At 36.6% G+C, this 19,329-nt stretch overlaps 1 protein-coding gene across 1 annotated transcript; it reads right to left on the bottom strand.

Annotated features, from left to right (window-relative positions):
* Positions 1–9,077: 9,077 nt before the first annotated feature.
* Positions 9,078–19,329, bottom strand: LOC127944969 (ras-related protein Rab-37). Its single transcript, XM_052541420.1, has 9 exons — positions 18,865–19,329; positions 17,494–17,604; positions 14,244–14,285; positions 13,567–13,633; positions 12,975–13,027; positions 12,737–12,802; positions 10,972–11,028; positions 10,788–10,864; positions 9,078–9,981 (listed from the first exon to the last, which is right to left on the bottom strand). Exons 1-9 carry the CDS (start codon positions 18,973–18,975, stop codon positions 9,873–9,875), a joined length of 693 nt encoding a protein of 230 aa, XP_052397380.1. The 5' UTR covers positions 18,976–19,329; the 3' UTR covers positions 9,078–9,872.

The raw sequence follows: 19,329 nt of genomic DNA, 5'->3' as shown, positions 1-19,329 counted from the left end.
AGTTTACCAAGCCTCAGTTTCCCTGATAATTTATCCTACCGGGTCTGTGGAGTGAGCGCTTACACCTCCGATCAATTTAAAAATGTCACTTTCACTTTTCAAAAAGTCACTGGAGGCTCACCTGCAGATCATAAATGGATCTGCAAATTAAACGTGGAGAAAACAATCTTTTTCACTAAGGAAATGTTAACATTAACCAAGCATCAGTGGTGACACACACACACACACACACACTTATCAGATTCTGCGAGCTATGAAGCTTGTCTATGCGGGTTTGTTACACTTCAGGAGTAATTACTCACCTATCATACTTGCAAAAATCCACTGTTTTCCTCCGGTAGTTCTGTAATCCGGTATAATATTGACGAACATTCACCTCAGACACAACCCACCATTCACCAAAACAAGACGCTTAACTTCCTATTTTGAAGTTCGTTCCAGTTTTTTATTTTTTTTTAAACAAGTTGTTCAAATTTGTTAAATACAGTCAGCACAAAAATATCAAAAAGCAAATTAAGTTCAGGATTGGGTCAAAAGAAAATGTTTAAACAAAAAATACAGACACTAAACTGACTCCCTTACTGGCCAAAAACTAGAGAAAACGTAATGTGTTTGTGTGTGTGTATGTGAGAGAGAGAGAGAGACCATACACAACATGTCTCACCATAACTATGTATTATAATATTATCGAAGGTGATGGTTTCCCTCCGTACAGTGGCGACCCAAGCCATCTGACGCCTCTTGGTGATTTCAGACACCTTGTGTTTTTTTTCCAAGTAGGAAAATGTTGAAAACTAATATGATTCACGAGGCGTTTGCCCTGTCGATCATGAAACCGATTACAGCAGGTCACAATACAGCAATACTGAACCATTTTCCAAAAAATAATCAAAATTAATGACCAAATGACCAACGTTACCTAATGCCTACTATACAGTACATCTACTTCTGTACCGCGATTCCCACAATGCATTGCGACGTGACGCAACGATCCCGACCTCTATAGCAGGCTTCCGACCACTGTCTCGCCAAGATCAAATAACATTTACATTTATTAATTTGGCAGATGACTTTATGCAAAACAACTTACAAGGAACAACACATCACAAGCATTTACTCATTCAAATAAAGTGTGTTCATCTTCTCTTGTCCCAAACCGAGACCATTAACCGGATGTTCACGTTATTAGGGCTCAAGCCCGAAGGGGCGAAGAGCCCTATTGTTCTTCTAAGGATTATTCTTGTTATTATTATTAGGGCTCAAGCCCGAAGGGGCGAAGAGCCCTATTGTTCTTCTAAGGATTATTCTTATTATTTTTTTTATTTTTTATTTAACCTTCCGGGGGTTTTTAGGGGCCTTAACATGCTCAAAAACTCTTGAAAATTGGCACACACATTGGAATCTGCGGCCATCAGGACGCCGCAGAGGCTGGGACCCGGGCGTGGCACAGGGACTCTACAGCGCCCCCTGGAACACCTTCAGAAATCTTGAACCATAGCTCACACAGACTTGCATGTATTTATATGAAACTCGGTACACTTATAGATCTCATTGAGCCGAACAACTTTCACACTTTATGTCATAGGCTCCGCCCAACAGGAAGTCAGCTATTCAGAGCTGTTTAAAAAAAGCATGCTCTGGAATTTGAAATACTCCTCTGAGGTTTTCAACCCGTTCGCCACGAAACTCGGTGAACATGATCTCAAGACATTGGGGACGAAAAATTGCGAGGGGATTTTTGATATCTCGAACGGTTTGCCCGTAGCGAGGCGTGGAAATTATGGCGAGAAATGAGAAACAGGAAATGTCTAATAACATCCACATACATTTCCTGAATTTGATCAAACTTCATTGGTTTGTTCGTTGTATGATACCGATCGTATATATGTGACTATTAAGAGTCAACGTTATAGCGCCACCAACTGGCAGCAGGAAGTGAGTCATTTTCAAAATGTTTTGAATTCAGCATCTTATTTTTACTCGATTTACTTAAAACTTCATCAGAATAATGACAAAACACGGCCGATGTAAATCTGTTGTGGGGATATTGATATCTGATATGGCGTTGCCATGGCAACGTGTCAAACTTGAATGTTCTGTTATGATGAGTTTGAGGCAGACACCAACCTCAGATTTACATGAAACTAAAAACACATATCAGTATTAGTGATAGCTAGACAATGGGAAAAGCTTTTAAAAGGGCGTGAAGGAGGCATGCTATAGCGCCACCTTTTGTCAAAAGTGGGGGGTTTAGTTTTAGCTACAGACACCAAACTTGGTACATAAATTGTTCTTATCAAGACGGACAACTTTCTAATTCACAGTCATCAGCTACGACCAACAGGAAGTCGGCTATTTTTATTTGAATATTTAAATTGAGCTCTGATTTAATGCATTCTCCTCAGAGGAAATGTTCACTATACTCACCAAACTTTGTCTACATGTTGAAAAAACATTGAGGAACTTAAATTGCGAACGGATTTTGGTTAGCTTGAACCGTTTTGTCGTGGTGATTTTTTGAAATGACAGTAAAAAGGGAATCATTAATTGTCTTGTATTTTTAAATTGCAGCTTCCAAACACTTTAAAAAAAAATCATACAGAGATCAAATTATTCTGAGGACATATGCATAGTTTCATGACCTTACAACACTGTATGATTAAAAGAAAATAAAAAAAAAACTGTCAGACATCTCAACTCACTCTGTCCCTCTGTTTGAGCAATGTATGTGTGCTGACTGAGTGCATGTGTGTGTGTGAGTGTGTGTGTGAGTGGGGGATGGGCATGAGCTGAGTGGCAGACACAATGAGAGAGAGAGAGAGAGACTTAATCATCTCTTTAATCACCAGAAAAAAAAATGTATTTTAAATTGTTATTTTTTGTTGCTGTTGCTAACATTGCTGTTTTCATTACAGCTTAAAAAATCTCTTAGGCCTTATCCTTTTCTGACAGTTTCAGGAATTAAAAACAAAATTCTAAAAATACTTATTTGTGCTGCAAATAATAATTTCAACTCATTTGATACTGACCTATTCCATCCTGTGACATGACATTTATCTTAATTTACATAATCTCATGGATGTAACAGTAAAACTGTTCAGTTCACAGATGAAGACTAAGCTTCTTTCACAAATGCTTATAAGTCATTAAAGGATTTAATAACACTGTAAAATAATGTCTAATTTGTTAACATTAGTAAATGCATTGGTAACACTTTATAATAACTGCACTCATTAGTAAATAGTCAGTTTATGCTTTATAAAGCCTTGTCCCAATATTAATAGTCAGTAGTAAGCAGTTTATAAATACAGCTATAAATAGCTTGTTCTTGGTTTATAAGCACATTTATTAAAAAGGAGAGTAATCTTTTCAGTTATCTTCCTATGAAAAATAAAAAAAATAAAAATAAACAAACAACAACACAGATTGATACAGAACTCAGAAATTTTATTGTGGATTTATGATAAAATTAGCATGTAAAAATGAATTCATACTCCTCCGAGAAGACATAAGTAGTTCACACCAAACTTTTTCAACATGATGCTAATATACTGAAGATGTTAAATTGCGAATGGGTTTAGGATAGCTTAAATGGTGTGGCCATAGCGATTTATTAAAGTAACATAAAAAAATACAATAGTTATTTTACGATATCTTTAAAATTTTTCATTTCAACTCTTCATAATTTTTTATATATGTAGAAGTCATCATTTGAAGGAAGCAAAGTAAGTTTCATAGCTTTAACATTTTCAAGAGCCAGCATAAAATTAAAACTATCATAACTTATAAATCAAGCTTGCAATTCTTAGTACCAATAATGGCCACCAGATGGAGCTATAGGATTACTTTTAAATAATTATTGTAGAAACGAGTATGATTTAAATCATTTATAGAAATCTTTCAAAGAAAAATAATATGAATTTTATGTATTTACTGATAAAATGACCCTCACTTAATTAGAATAACAAGCTGAAGTATTGTGAACTGTATATTAAGAATAATTCTTTATAGGCTTTATGGACAGATAAGTTTTGAGTGACTCTTGAAGGTTCAGCCCCACATCCTCTTTTACCACTGTTTAAAGAATTTATCTTACAGAACAGGTGCGAATGAATTTTGGATAGCTTGAATGGTTTTGTCGTGGTGATTTATTGAAATAACAGTAAAAAAGTAACCAGTAAATGTCTTTTTATTTTTTTAAAGTGCAGCTTCTAAACACTTCAAAAAAATGTACACATAGAAGACAAGTCATTCTGAGGAAATATGCATAGTTTCATGACTATACAACACTATATGGATGATAGAAAATTAAAAAACTATCAAACATCTGATGTAACTCTGTCCCTCTGTCACTGTGGGTAATGTGTGTGTGTGTGTGTGTAAGTGAATTAGGTGTGAAACTATCAGGGAGCATTTAGTCTCCAGCGCCAACATTTTACAGAACTGCCACTTTCCTGGAGTCTCCAGAATTACTCTGTGTCAGGTTCTGAGAGATCTAAGATTCCAAAAAATGATTTAATTAGAATACCATGAAGTATTGTGAAATACTATATATTAAGACTTTATATATAGGCTTTATGAACAGATTAGAGTGACTCGTGAAGGACCAGCACCACCTTCTCTTGTTCGATGGTTTGAGGAATATATCTTCCAGAATCCGGGATTAAGATTTAGGAGCTCTTTTTTATTCCACCCCCTTTCCTGAAAGTCTGTCTTGCAGAATTGACTAAAAATTAATCTTCACATTAATTCCTAATTATTTTGCAATTCTTTTTGTCAGTTCTTCTTGACCTGTTTTTTTCTTCTTCTTTTCTGACCTCATGACCCAGTCAGCATTTTTTGTACAATGGCCAAGTCTTAACTTATCAATTTCTGTATTGCATTTGTGTTTGATATTTCTCACAGGCTTTACAGAGTTAAAACTCTTTTTTTAGCGCATTTCATCTGTAAAAGAAAACATGCCCAATAATTCTGCACACATGAATATAAGGAGTTTTTCTCTTCCAGCTTTCCTGGACTATTGTATAGCACTCATAAATGATTAAATAAAAAATAATAGTAGTTATTAAGATTGATATGGTTTGGAATTGGTAAAATGTGCTTGGAAAAAAATCACAATAAAACAATGTTTTAATGTTTAAGTTTGGAATATTAACTGACATGAATGAATGCTATATAAATATTGTTTGTGTTAACATAATGTTTAGAAATGAAATATTATTGTAAAGTGTCACTAAAGTTATATATATTGTTCTGTGAATGTGATTTTAAAGTCTTGATGATTCGGATTAACCCTTTAACTACCATATCCTTTAAAACCTCACTGCCAGAGGGATATTGTGAATGCATGTGCCCGCTGGGCACAGTTTACCTGATGCCACCGGGGTGGCGATGGCATTGGTGGCTTGAGCCCGCCATCGCTGCTTGCAGCTATATTTATTATTTTTATTTTTTATTAAACCTTCCGGGGGTTTTTGGGGGCCTTAACATGCTCAAAAACTCTTGAAAATTGGCACACACATTGGAATCTGCGGCCATCAGGACGCCGCAGAGGCTGGGACCCGGGCGTGGCACAGGGGCTCTACAGCGCCCCCTGGAACACAGTCAGAAATCTTGAACCATAGCTCACACACACTTGCATGTATTTATATGAAACTCAGTACACTTATAGATCTCATTGAGCCGAACAACTTTCACACTTTATGTCATAGGCTCCGCCCAACAGGAAATCAGCTATTCAGGGCTGTTTAAAAAAAGCATGCTCTGGAATTTGAAATACTCCTCTGAGGTTTTCAACCCGTTCGCCACGAAACTCGGTGAACATGATCTCAAGACATTGAGGATGAAAAATTGCGAGGGGATTTTTGATATCTCGAACGGTTTGCCCGTGGCGAGGCGTGGAACTTATGGCGAGAAATGAGAAACAGGAAATGTCTAATAACATCCACATACATTTCCTGAATTTGATCAAACTTCATGGGTTTGTTCGTTGTATGATACCGATTGTATATATGTGACTATTAAGAGTCAACGTTATAGCGCCACCAACTGGCAGCAGGAAGTGTGTCATTTTCCAAATGCTTTGAATTCAGCATCTTATTTTTACTCGATTTACTTAAAACTTCATCAGAATAATGACAAAACACGGCCGATGAAAATCTGTTGTGGGGATATTGATATCTGATATAGTGTTGCCATGGCAACGTGTCAAACTTGAATGTTCTGTTATGGTGAGTTTGAGGCAGACAACAAGCTCAGATTTACATGAAACTCAAAACACATATCAGTATTAGTGATAGCTAGACAATGGCAAAAGCTTTTAAAAGGGCGTGAATGAGGCACTCTATAGCGCCACCTTTTGTCAAAAGTGGGGGGGTTAGTTTTAGCTACAGACACCAAACTTGGTACATAAATTGTTCTTATCAAGACGGACAACTTTCTAATTCACAGTCATAAGCTACGATCAACAGGAAGTCGGCTATTTTGATTTGAATGTGTATTTTTGAGATTTTACAGTTGTGAATTAATGAATACTCCTCACAGGGGAAGTACACTATACACACCAAACTAGGTCTACATGAAGAAAAAACATAGAGGAACTTAAATTGCGAACAGATTTTGGTTAGCTGGAACGGTTTTGTCGTGGTGATTTTTTGAAATGACAGTAAAAAGGGAATCATTAATTGTCTTGTATTTTTAAATTGCAGCTTCCAAACACTTAAAAAAAAAAAAAATCATACAGAGATCAAATCATTCTGAGGATATATGCATAGTTTCATGACTTTACAACACTGTATGATTAAAAGAAAATAAAAAAACTGTCAGACATCTCAACTCACTCTGTCCCTCTGTTTGAGGAATGTATGTGTGCTGACTGAGTGTGTGTGTGTGTGAGTGGGGGATGGGCATGAGCTGAGTGGCAGACACAATGAGAGAGAGAAAGAGAGAGAGAGAGAGACTTAATCATCTCTTTAATCACCAGAAAAAAAAAAGTATTTTAAATTGTTATTTTTTGTTGTTGTTGCTAACATTGCTGTTTTCATTACAGCTTAAGAAATCTCTTAGGCCTTATCCTTTTCTGACAGTTTCAGGAATTAAAAACAAAATTCTAAAAATACTTATTTGTGCTGCAAATAATAATTTCAACTCATTTGATACTGACCTATTCCATCCTGTAACATGACATGTATCTACATTTTTAAAATCTCATGGATGTAACAGTACATGTAACAAGACTAAGATGCTTTCACAAATGCTTATAAGTCATTAAAGGATTTAATAACACTGTAAAATAATGTCTAATTTGTTAACATTAGTAAATGCATTGGTAACACTTTATAATAACTGCACTCATTAGTAAATAGTCAGTTCATGCTTTATAAAGCCTTGTCCCAATATTAATAGTCAGTAGTAAGCAGTTTATAAATACAGCTATAAATAGCTTGTCCTTGGTTTGTTAAAAAGGAGAGTAAAGGGTCAGTTATCTTCCTATGAAAAATAAAAAAATAAAAATAAACAAACAACAACACTGATTGATACAGAACTCAGAAATGTTATTGTGGAATTATGATAAAATCAGACTGTAAATGAATTCATACTCCTCCAAGAAGAGTAGTTCACACCAAACTTTTTCAACATGATGCCAATATACTGAAGATGTTAAATTGTGAATGGGTTTAGGATACCTTAAATGTTGTGGCCATAGCGATTTATTAAAGTAACATAAAAAAAATACAATAGTTATTTTACTATATCTTTACAATTTTTCATTCCAACTCTTCATATTTTTTTATATAAGTAGAAGTCATCATTTGAAGGAAGCACAATAAGTTTCATAGCTTTATTATATTCAGGAGCCAGCATAAAATTAAAACTATCATAACTTATAAATCAAGCTCGCAATTCTTAGTACCAATAATGGCCACTAGATGGAGATATAGGATTACTTTAAAATAATTATTGTAGAAACGAGTATGATTTAAATCATTTATAGAGATCTTTCAAAGAAAAATATGTATTTTATGTATTTTACTGATAAAATGACCCTCACTTAATTAGAATAACATGCTGAAGTATTGTGAAATACTGTATATTAAGTATAATTCTTAATAGGCTTTATGGACAGATAAGTTTTGAGTGACTCTTGAAGGATCAGCACCACATCCTCTTTTACCACTGTTTAAAGAATTTATCTTACAGAACAGTTGCGAATGAATTTGGATAGCTTAAATGGTTTTGTCGTGGTGATTTTTTGAAATAACAGTAAAAAAGGAACCAGTAAATGTCTTTTATTGTTTTAAAGTGCAGCTTCTAAACACTTCAAAAAAATGTACACATAGAAGACAAGTCATTCTGAGGAAATATGCATAGTTTCACGACTTTACAACACTTATCCTTTTCTGACAGTTTTAGGGATTTAAAAACATCCTAAGAATCCTTATTTGTGCTGCAAATAATAATTTCAAACTTATTTGATACTGACCTATGACAACCTGTGACATGACATTTATTAATCTCATGGATGTAACAGTAAAACTCTTCAACTGACAGATAAAGCTGCAATGCAAGCAAAACTATTTCACAAATGCTTATAGGTCATTAAAATCATTACAAAACACTAATAAATTATTTAAGGATTTGGTAACACTGTAAAATAATGTCTAATTTGTTAACATTAGTAAATGCATTGGTAACACTTTATAATAACTGCACTCATTAGCTAAGCATTAGTAAATAGTTCATGATTATAAAGCCTTTTCCCTTAATAATAGTCATTATTAAGCAGTAATACATCTTTAAATAAATATAAAAATAAGGTGTTACTAAAGTTCTATATATTGTTCTGTGTATGTGATTTCAAAGTCTAGATTGGTCGGATTAACCCTTTAACTGCCGCATCCCTTTAAACTTGATTGTCAGAGGGTTACTGTAAATGCTTATGCCCGCTGGGCACAGTTTTCCCGATGCCACCGGGGTGGCGTTGCACTGACGGCTTGAGCCCGACATCGCTGCTTGCAGCTATATTTCACTTTATTATTCAAAAGTACAGGACACACATTTGAAATCTCAAAGGTAAGGCAATTCAATCATTAAGCTCTTTATTATTGATGAGTAATTCTCAATGTGTAATACTGCCCCCTGTGGCTTTAAATATGAACTAAACCATGTAAAACACCAGAAGTACACACAAAACCCTCTCACAAAACACGTATGTGGTCACATTGGACTTTCTCATGGCACTTTGTGATCACTACGAAAAATGTAAAGCGTACAGATGAGACAAATCGAAATATTGTACGATACAACTCAGATTCACATTTCACATCGATCTCTAAGTCATACAGTGAGTGTGTGAGTGTGACATGCTTGTACGCCGAGCAAAAAGAAACCGATTTTATGTCATAATCAGGCCTGACTCGGTCAAGCTGTGCTATGATTGATTTTAAGTCATCAATATAAACTGATTGTAAACATAAGCTGATCTTCTGACTCTGCAAGACACTCAAATATACAAGAATCTTATACATGTAAAAAAAAACACGACACAGTTTGTGCACATTTGCGTGGCATAAAATGTAATACAACACTAATATATTTTCTGCTGTGTGTAGATAGAAGCTATAACCATCAGAGAAGAAACCCGGGAACCATGTTACACAAACAACGTACCTGTAATAATCAGACACACCTGGGTACTGTACACACCTGGATTAATACAGTTTATAACCTATTACTCTGATGCATCTCAGCAGTATTTGGCTGTATATTCCTGACTATAAAGCGAACAGGGGTCTCGGGATCAGACACATCAAAACAAAGCACGTCTCCTTCACACACGTCTTGGTGCATGAATATCTGTCGTCTGGAGCTGGTCACATGACGCTGCCGCAGCAGCTGGACTTCTGCTTCTGGGACTCGATGTAATCGTGGATCTTGAACTTGGGCTCGTGGGGCTGCTGGATGTTTCTGTGCTTCAGTTCTCTGAATGAGACAACATATTAATCAATGTAATAACTAAAAATGAAAAGAGTTCAAGGAAACATTTGAATGCTGGTTCGACAAAGGCTTGAAAAACCTTGAAGCGCTTACATTTGAATAAACCTGTGAGTGTGATTAATTGTACTGGATGTGCACTTGTAGTGTACTTGTGATGTTAAAACTAACCGCGGACAAAATAATTAATTAAATGAAAGGGCACTTTTTATTTAAAGTGAGACACTTTACACTTTACACACTTTATTACAAAGTGCAGTTTTTAAAAGTGTCCTTATGTCAAATAAAAAGTTTTACTTTAAAAATATATATATTTTTAATAGTCTTTCGTCATGCTTTAAAGAAGTCCAGATACTTTAATGCAATGTATAGCGAGTTATTCAAAATTACATTTAAAGTTAATACATTTTAAATGTAACTAAAGTGCAACTACACAACATTACAAACATATTTCAATAGATGACATTCAGGCTTAAATAGAAATTGCATTAAATTATATCGGAGTTTACCATAAATGCGTTTCAGTACATTTGGCAATGCACTTCAACCATAGTTTACAGGCAATACTATTTTAATAATAAGTTTTTTTTATACTTTATATACTTTTTAGCCATGTAATTATGTCCTACATAAGTGGGTCAAAACACTAACTATAACACAACCATTTAATTTGTATTATATTAATATCAATGTTGCTTACTAATCAGATTGTCTCTGCATACAAGCAATAGTAATAGGGACAACTGTGTAAAATTCACTCAATGCTTATGTTATATACACAGAAAGTCTCAAACCTTGCTATGGCTTGGAAAGCGAGCTCCACATTGACGCCGGTCTTGGCACTTGTCTCCATGAAAGGGACTCCATATTCCTTCAACGAAGAAAAAAGCAGAGGGTTGCAATTAAATAAACAGCGATGTTTACCGATCATTTGTAATAGAGGTTATATGGATGTGTTACATTGGTGTACGCTCGTACCTTAGCCAGCTTCTCCCCTTCTTCGTGTGTGATCACCCTCTCGGCAGCCATATCTGACTGTACAAACACAATTACACTGTAATATCACAGAGCAATGCATTTGTGTTTTAGAAAGACATTTTCTTAATAAAGTGAAGCTACCCTCAAATACATAACATGTTCTTGTTGTCCTTACAGAATCAAATCAAAATAGTTTTAATCAGCTGTTAGAATTTAGTTAAACGTCGTGGGTTAACCCTGTGAAGCCAAAGTTTGCATCATGTTTTATGGCTCCTGTAATATGATACAGGAGAATACGGAGCTCAAACAGAACATTTCTAATTTCATTCAGAGGCCCAAATTGAGGAAAAGAATGCAATTTGCTGCACCGAGAAAAATAAATCCTGACAGCTTGTAGTGTAAATCAATAAGAACTTGTCTAACTCGGCCTAGTTTAGTTTGCCTGTAAATGCATTACTGTAAACACTCAGGGAAGAGCTGAAATGTTTCTCTCTGGTCACTGCAGAAGGACACAGAATCCTAATAAAGCCTACTGCATCATATTTGATTTGCAGGTAAATGATATGCAGATGCTGTGAAACCTTTACGGACTGATCTTTACTGACATAAGCATAGATGTTAGAACAGCTTAATATTTCAAGATAAACACTTACTGGACCTACTTAAAGCATCAGTTCACCCAAAAAATGAAAATGAAGCCATAAATGACTCACCCTGAAGTCATCCTAGGTGTATATGACTTTCTTCTTTCAGACGAATTCGGTTGGAGTTACATAAAAAAAAAGTCTTTGATCTTTCAAGCTGTTTGATAAACAAAGCTGACCTCATACATCACTTTGCATATGGATATTTTCTTAAAGCACATCTTTGTTCACCCCTCGGAGTCATCTAAAACACTTTATTTTAAAAGGATGCACTTTTTATTAAACTTCCCACGGACCGATGCAGTGCAACACCCGCTGAGGGCATCAAACAGCTTGAAAGATCAAAGACACATTTTTAATATAACTAATGACTCTCCATTCATCATTTTTATACAAATCAAATATGATCCACCAGACTTTTGAACATTTATTTGTTCATGTCTCTGTCATCATTGTATTGCAGTGCATTATATGCTTTGCCCACCACCATTAAATATCTTTTTTAAGACGAATCTATTGTTAGATATAGAGTGATGGCTGATATTCATATGTAATTTTGGTAAGTAGTCTGTCGTTATAAAGATCTTTTATCTAATCTGTTCCTTTATATATATATTTTTTTTATTCTCAATAATATATATAAATATAAATTTCCAGCGTATCTTTCATATGCCAGGCTTTAGAGGTTTAAGCATTCAGTCACACATTCCCTTCCTCGAAGTCATTTTCCATCGTTCGGTCTCAATACTAACAGTGTTTTTAGCTTGAGGGACGAGTCAAAATGTTCAGTGTAAACAGCCTGTATTGAACCCAGGAGCTTTCCTTTCATATCATTAGGGGGCACTATTTAATCCACTGCAAAACCAGTTAGAGCAGTTAAACCAGAACACACCCTAACCACACACCACAAGGTAAAAGCCAACCAAAGGTGGCAAAAATGCTTGTCTAAAATGACACACGGACACATAAAAGGCAGAAAAACATAAATGAGATTAAAAAAGAAAAGAAAAAACTGATTTGTAGCTCTTTCTCTCTGTGTGTGTGTGTGCATTAAACATTATATGCACATTTAAAGAGGGACTGCTTATTTCTGTTCACTCCGTTCAGGAAGTCCCACTTACCTTGTTGCCAAGCAACATGATGACCACATCCTTCTGTGCATACTCATAGATTTCAGTCAGCCAGGCCTGCGTGGCGATAAGACATGCAAAAAAAAAAAAAAACACACTTTGAAGGACAAGAAACACTTCTGTGGTAGAAATGAATTTCATCTCACAACCCACGCTAACCACAGCAAGAAAACGAGAACATCAAATAAACAGGCGTCTTAAAACGTCTCAAAATGTTAGTTTGTCTCACTCTGATGTTGTCGAAGGAGGACTTCCTGGTGATGTCATACAGCAGCAGTAGAGCTGGAATGGGAAGCACAGCGAGTTTAAGTCACACCGTACTGTATGACTCAAGCTGAGCTTTATAGTCATTAAACACACACTCAAAAGTCTGCCGTGTTCTTCAGGAGATGTGACTGTACAAATTTCACTGCAGTGTTTAAAGTTCACTGCAGTGATCTACCACAGAGACTGAAACTAAACTAAATCTTCTTTCTACACTATGTTAAACAAAGATGATGTATTTAAATGTGTGTGTGTCGCTGTCCGGATTAAGAGAAGTAAATGCGTAAGATTTAATGATTCGATCATTACTGCATTGATTAATATGTTTCTGGCATGTTGTATGTTTGGCAACATCACTTTTTATTTCACAAACAACCATGCACATACTCCAGGATGATAATTCATCAAGCTCAAACTTGGCCGCCACAGAGTCCTGACCTCAGCCCCACTGAAAGGCTTTGGGACGTGCTACATGACTTACTGTTATGATAAAGATATCGCACCAGTAATGGAGTCTGTTAGATGTGCAAACGTCTCAGTGAAGATGGCGTATTTACCCTGAGCATCTCTGTAGTAAGCGTGAGTAACACTGCGAAACCTCTCCTGACCGGCCGTGTCCCACATCTGCAGAAGAGGAGCGTTAACAGGTCAAGCTTCATTTACGTGTCAAGGAGCGTTGAATTCAGGTAAATTAAAACACCTCATTGGGAAAAAAATAAAAGTCTCATTTATCATCAATTCAGCCCATGCATCAACTGCATCTTTTTTTTACAAACAGGGAAACCTGAAACCATTACGAATAATCTGTTTTATGATTTTTGTCCTGATGCAATAAACTAATTGCCTGCCTTAGTTACTTTTTATGGAAAATAATGCTTTTGCATTACTTTTTGTCACCTGAGCTGGGCTTGCTCGCAAAAATTTTGCTGTAAAGGCCCTCTTAAACCAAAAGTGAAATTAATAAGCCTCAGTCTGAAAGACGTTCTCTCAACACAGGGTCAAAATAATGCATTACTTCACTAGTTACTTGAAAATCATGCAACTTGTGTTACTTGTAATATGATCCCTCCTTCACTCTAAAACTATGGTATTTTTGTAATCTGCGTTATCATCCAACAGGTGAAAATCTGATCGTAACAGCGACCACCTGCTCAAGTCAAATTATTCATGCCCATATGCCAAACAGTACAGGATTGGAGTGAAATTAATAGTGATACTCGTCTTGTTTTCTTACCTGGAGTTTGACTTTCATGTTATCCACAGTCACCACCTTATTCTTTTTATTATGCAACAGAAAGAAGAAGAAAACCCCATTAAAACACAGCACTCAGAAAACCACAATGCACTGCTTCTTTTCACCAATGTTCTGAAAGGCAACATAATGAGCAGTAAATAGTTTGCTATTCAAGGAAATCATGCATATAACCAAACAGGAAAACAATTTAGCTGCACTACTTAAGTGAGATCTCGAACTGTGCTATTTTGCTTTTGTGTGGCCAGGCTCTCCACATAGACTTAATTATACAGCGTGTAGATGAAATAACAGACCAGCTCCCTGCATAATTTCCTGTTGACGTCAGCCGTTACTTCCTTTGTGAGCGAAATGTTTTAAAATCGCACCTTCTGCGCTGAGAGAACCAGACTTATCAGATGCTTTCGTGCACCAAATGGCAGTGCAATCAGAGACGTCAGTCATACAAATGGAAATGAGATTTTCACTGATGAGTAATTATCATTCACATACAGGCCCCCAATCATTCAATCCTGAACATCTACCGTACACAGTGACTATAGTTAATGCTGACAGATCAAAAAAAAACGTAGGCGTTTGAAGCTGAAGCATGTCATTTTATTCACTCATTTCTCCTTTCTCAGCTTAATGTGGAGAGAAAACTCAAAGTAGTTTGATTTGTAGCTCTCGCCACTTGCACAGAAACGGCACACTTCATCATTTAAATCAAATCACGTCAAATAATCACTCCATCATCCACGAAATCATTTCAAATCCATCTTGCCAACTAACTGATGTAAGGATAAGGATTCACTAAAGAAAAAAGGCACAGGGTTGGAGCTCCAAGGGAGTAAATGATGACAAAACTGCTTCTGTGGTTGACTATAGAGTAATAGTAATCACAAATGGACGCTTTGGCTGTTTACTCCTTCCAGGAAGTTCTGCATAAAACATGAAATCAGAGCAGAGTACAAAGCAATTCAAGGAGAGCATTAACCGGTTCAATAAGGACGCAGGTATTGTTCCTTCAATCAGCATTGCATATCTGACTCGAATGAAAACACAATTCTTCTTGACAGGAGTGCATTCGACAGAGCTCAGAAGAAGTCTTCTTGTTTCTCCAAGGGCAGGCCAACAAAAGCTGCAGAATAAGATAAAATGAAATCCACTGTAGTGATGCTTAGGTTTGGGAATCGATTGAAAACATTGCCTATTTAAGTCGTAAGAGGGGAGTGAAATCAGCTTACAGATTTAAAATTATTGCAATATTGCCTAATTGGATTGGATTATAATGTTAATAAAGCTCTCAGCCATTCTTATGAGTTACTGATTTAAGTTTAAAAACTAAATCTCAACCTCATTTCGTTCCAAACCTGTAAGACTCGCTTTCTTCCACAAAACACACAGAGAGAAGCGGCAAACCAAACCAAAATCATAATCTACAGTACATTTTGGCCTGTTCTTCGCACTAATCTATCACATGACTGTGTTTACTTGTGCTTCTTTATGGTGGATTCGTGAAGCATGATGGTCAACTTTGGGCTCCACTCACTTCCACTGGTTTGGAACGACGTGAAGGTGAGTTGACAATTTTTGGTCGACCCCTTTACATTAGCGTCAGTCGTGAACAAATATCGACGGGCTCTTCCTCGAACGTACTAAAAGAATCAATAATGGCAAAGTAAAAGGCCAGAATCATTACATTCCTTACCATTTCCATTCCTACAGTGGCGATGATATATGACTATAGGACATTCATCTAGGAGTTGCTCTACCAATCTATTTGAATCTCAACCTATTATTTGAGAAATGGAAACCCGACCTTGTGTCAGTTGCAAGGCCCTTTTGACACCGGAAAGGATATTGATTTATTAAAAACATACATACTACTTTCCTCTGCCTATCCAGCATCAATCAAGAACAGCCATCAATTTGTTGTAATGGTTTTCCATTTCTCTGGCATCAGACCCGCTCTGCTCTGGCTCCCACACATCCTCATGCTGAGCAAGTGCTACAAGGAAGAGCCCAAAAATAGACACAGGCTATAGTGCTGCCGCTGTGCCATTCAAAGAAAATACCAGCACAGAAACGCTTCACTGTTTCTCCGAGCTGCAGCAGATAAGATGCTTCATTTCAGACGTTGTTGGCAGGCGATCAAAGAACGAGGGCTTAAAGAGGTTTTCGAACTTCCTAAAGACACCTTCTGTCTCCAAGCATGGCACTTTCTGCTCGAAGCTGACGCTGGAAACCGGTCCACATCACACGCCAAGATAACCTTCACGTCCTTGCAAAAACGCATACTGTGAAACCAAATCGACTGTCTTGGCTTGAGGGCAAAAATCTAATCGTGGAGCATGACAAACTTTATTTTCCTCCAATAAAAAACAAGCCCTTAATGTCAATTGACACCAGCCTCTAACATTAGCATAATGGTGCATTAACCATCTTGAGGCCAAAAAACATGACAGTTTGAGAAAATAAACCAAAAATATTGATGGCTCTCATCTTGCATTTAGGTGCATTAGGAGCATCCATTTTTTGTCCAATCAAATGCTCTCTACAGTGACAATGTTGGCAGTGATTGTAATTAGCAAGTGAAGGTTCCTAGCTGTGATGGAGACAATGGTTGATGAGCTTTTTGATCTCACTCAAACTTCCTGTTTTAATAGGATACGCACCATTTCATTGGGTCTTTAAGCTCCTGGTGAAACCGAAGTAGCAATAGAGCTTTTCTTCTGTATTGCAACAAAAGGTAACAGATAATTGTAAAAGGAAAATTAATGTTGGACATGGTTTTGTCCATCATTTGTTGACTGGATTTTAAGACGTGGTCGTGCACTAAAAACTGAGTGCCAACTTGCACCCAATTGTGGAGGAAAGGGGTTTGAATTACTGGAAGGCCAGCATATGTTAGATTGCAAGGTCAGATTAAAAAAATAAATATGCATTGATGAATCATTAACAATAACATTAATAAAATAGAGTGAATTCAAACATTCAACAGAAACGTTCCAATGATGTTTGCAACATCATCAAAATGCAATGATAAAAACATTGCGAGCCACCCGACATAAAAGAGCTTGAGCATTTAAAGCGGCAGGTGACAAAACTTTTAGCTCTGAAACTCACAATACAGGAAATGCTTATTTCAGTTCAGAAAGAAATAGATGTATCATGGTATGACCTCCATCAGTAGATATAAACATGTTGCAAAAAGAGAAGCAGCAAACAGCTTGGTCCCCTGCAGGCTCACCCTAAAGTCTATCCCCACTGTGGCAATGAAGTTGCCTCCCAGAAAGGCACCATCTTTAAAGCGCACCAGGATGCAGGTCTTCCCCACTGCCGAGTCTCCCAGCAACATCACCTAAAGGCATCAGGGTCAGAGACAGCTGTTAGGCCTACAACCACTTTATTACACACATCCTGGCTTCGTTTAATGAGCTCTAACTGTTTACCAACTCTGTGTTAAAGTCAATATGGAATGACATTCCCAACACTCCTTACTTCATTAATTTGACCTTTTCGAGTGGAACAAGACAAAACTGTGAAATTAAAAATCAGTTCAATCCGTCGAAAACGTGTGTGAAAAGTGAGAAGAGAGAAAGGGTTGGAAAATAAGAGCGAATTAAATGATTGCGAATAACATACAGCAGTAAAATAGTGCACAATAAACCAGGAACATATATTAGAACGTAAGTTTCGCTTCCATGTTGACTTTAACACCAAGACGCAGTTGTTTTTAACTGAAAAGAAAATGCATTGTAATGGAGAGGAAAGTTACATTGTGAAATGCGTGTTTACCCAATTGCATTTTACTGGTATTGCATAATATCATTTGCAGGAACAACTGTTGCGCAATTACCACATTGCACATTGTTTAGCACTTTAAATCTATGCATCTTCCACACTACAAATAAGACGGAGGCAAACATTGCTCCTTGGATTGGACCAAAAAAAAATTAAAAATCACAATTTCTCAAGGGATCATTCTGGAATCCCAGAGACTTGATGTTTTATCTCAATTGTGATTCTCTTTAGAGTATACAGATAAGTATTTAGATGCATAAATATTTATCCACCATTGAGGAAGTGTCAAACTACTATCACTTTACTTAAATATTAGAGGAAATGCATCAAATAAAATAAATATATATATGTGTGGTATAATGCAGCCTATAAAGCAGTAGATCTGAACTGGTGGCTTGTGACACAAAACAGCTTGTGGGCAGCAGGGGGGTAAACAATGTTAGATAAGATCCATGCAAAAAATAAAATACAACTGACATACACTGTAGAATAAAGGTTTAACTTGAATATACAAAATACTATGTTATTTTAATAATTTTGCTAAGTTGACTGCAAATTTGATAACCAGTTTTGAAGAACCAATGCTATATTGTACTATTAAGATATTAAATTTGCATGTAAAAGGACATGTAAAAGTGAATTCTGACATTTGCATGACTGTGAGCATGCATTTGCATTCTTAAAAAGTGATTTCCGAGTAGAAGACGCACTCGCGCGCGCCACAGGTGCCAACTAATACTGAGCAAATGTTTCAGACACAACAACAATACAAATCATGACACCAGCAATAAACTAAACAGTAAAATGTAACTCACACCTTAAAAGCGATATCAAAATACTCATTGACCGAGGCGCATCGCTCCAGCACATTCCTCGATGTTCCGTTTTTAACCTCATTCTCCGACAATGTGGCTTTTCTCATTGACATCGCGGAAACGAATAACGAGGACCTTGCTTTCCGTGTTCTTCTCGAGACTATATCACAGATGCATCACATAGTGCATCTAAAACGAGCCCAAACTTCATCAGATGCTGGAGGAGGATGAGGACAGACCAGTGGACATGAAGAAACACACACACCCACACAAATGTATCTATCCAAAAAGCGTCCTTTTCATCATCAGTACCGCGCAAAGCCGCGAAACATGATCGTTATCGTGCAGTCGCGCGCATAGTCACACACAGCAAAGAAGCGGATCGCTCCACAACACACATGAGCAACAGGCTCCGGGGGGTGTTTCACACACAGGTGCCAGATCACATCTGATCACACACTGATTGA

This window comes from Carassius gibelio, chromosome A3, assembly GCF_023724105.1.
Source record: "Carassius gibelio isolate Cgi1373 ecotype wild population from Czech Republic chromosome A3, carGib1.2-hapl.c, whole genome shotgun sequence".
NCBI lineage: Eukaryota > Metazoa > Chordata > Actinopteri > Cypriniformes > Cyprinidae > Carassius > Carassius gibelio.
The sequence above is the reverse complement of the archived record's forward strand: the minus strand, read 5'-3'. Positions and strand labels throughout refer to the sequence as shown.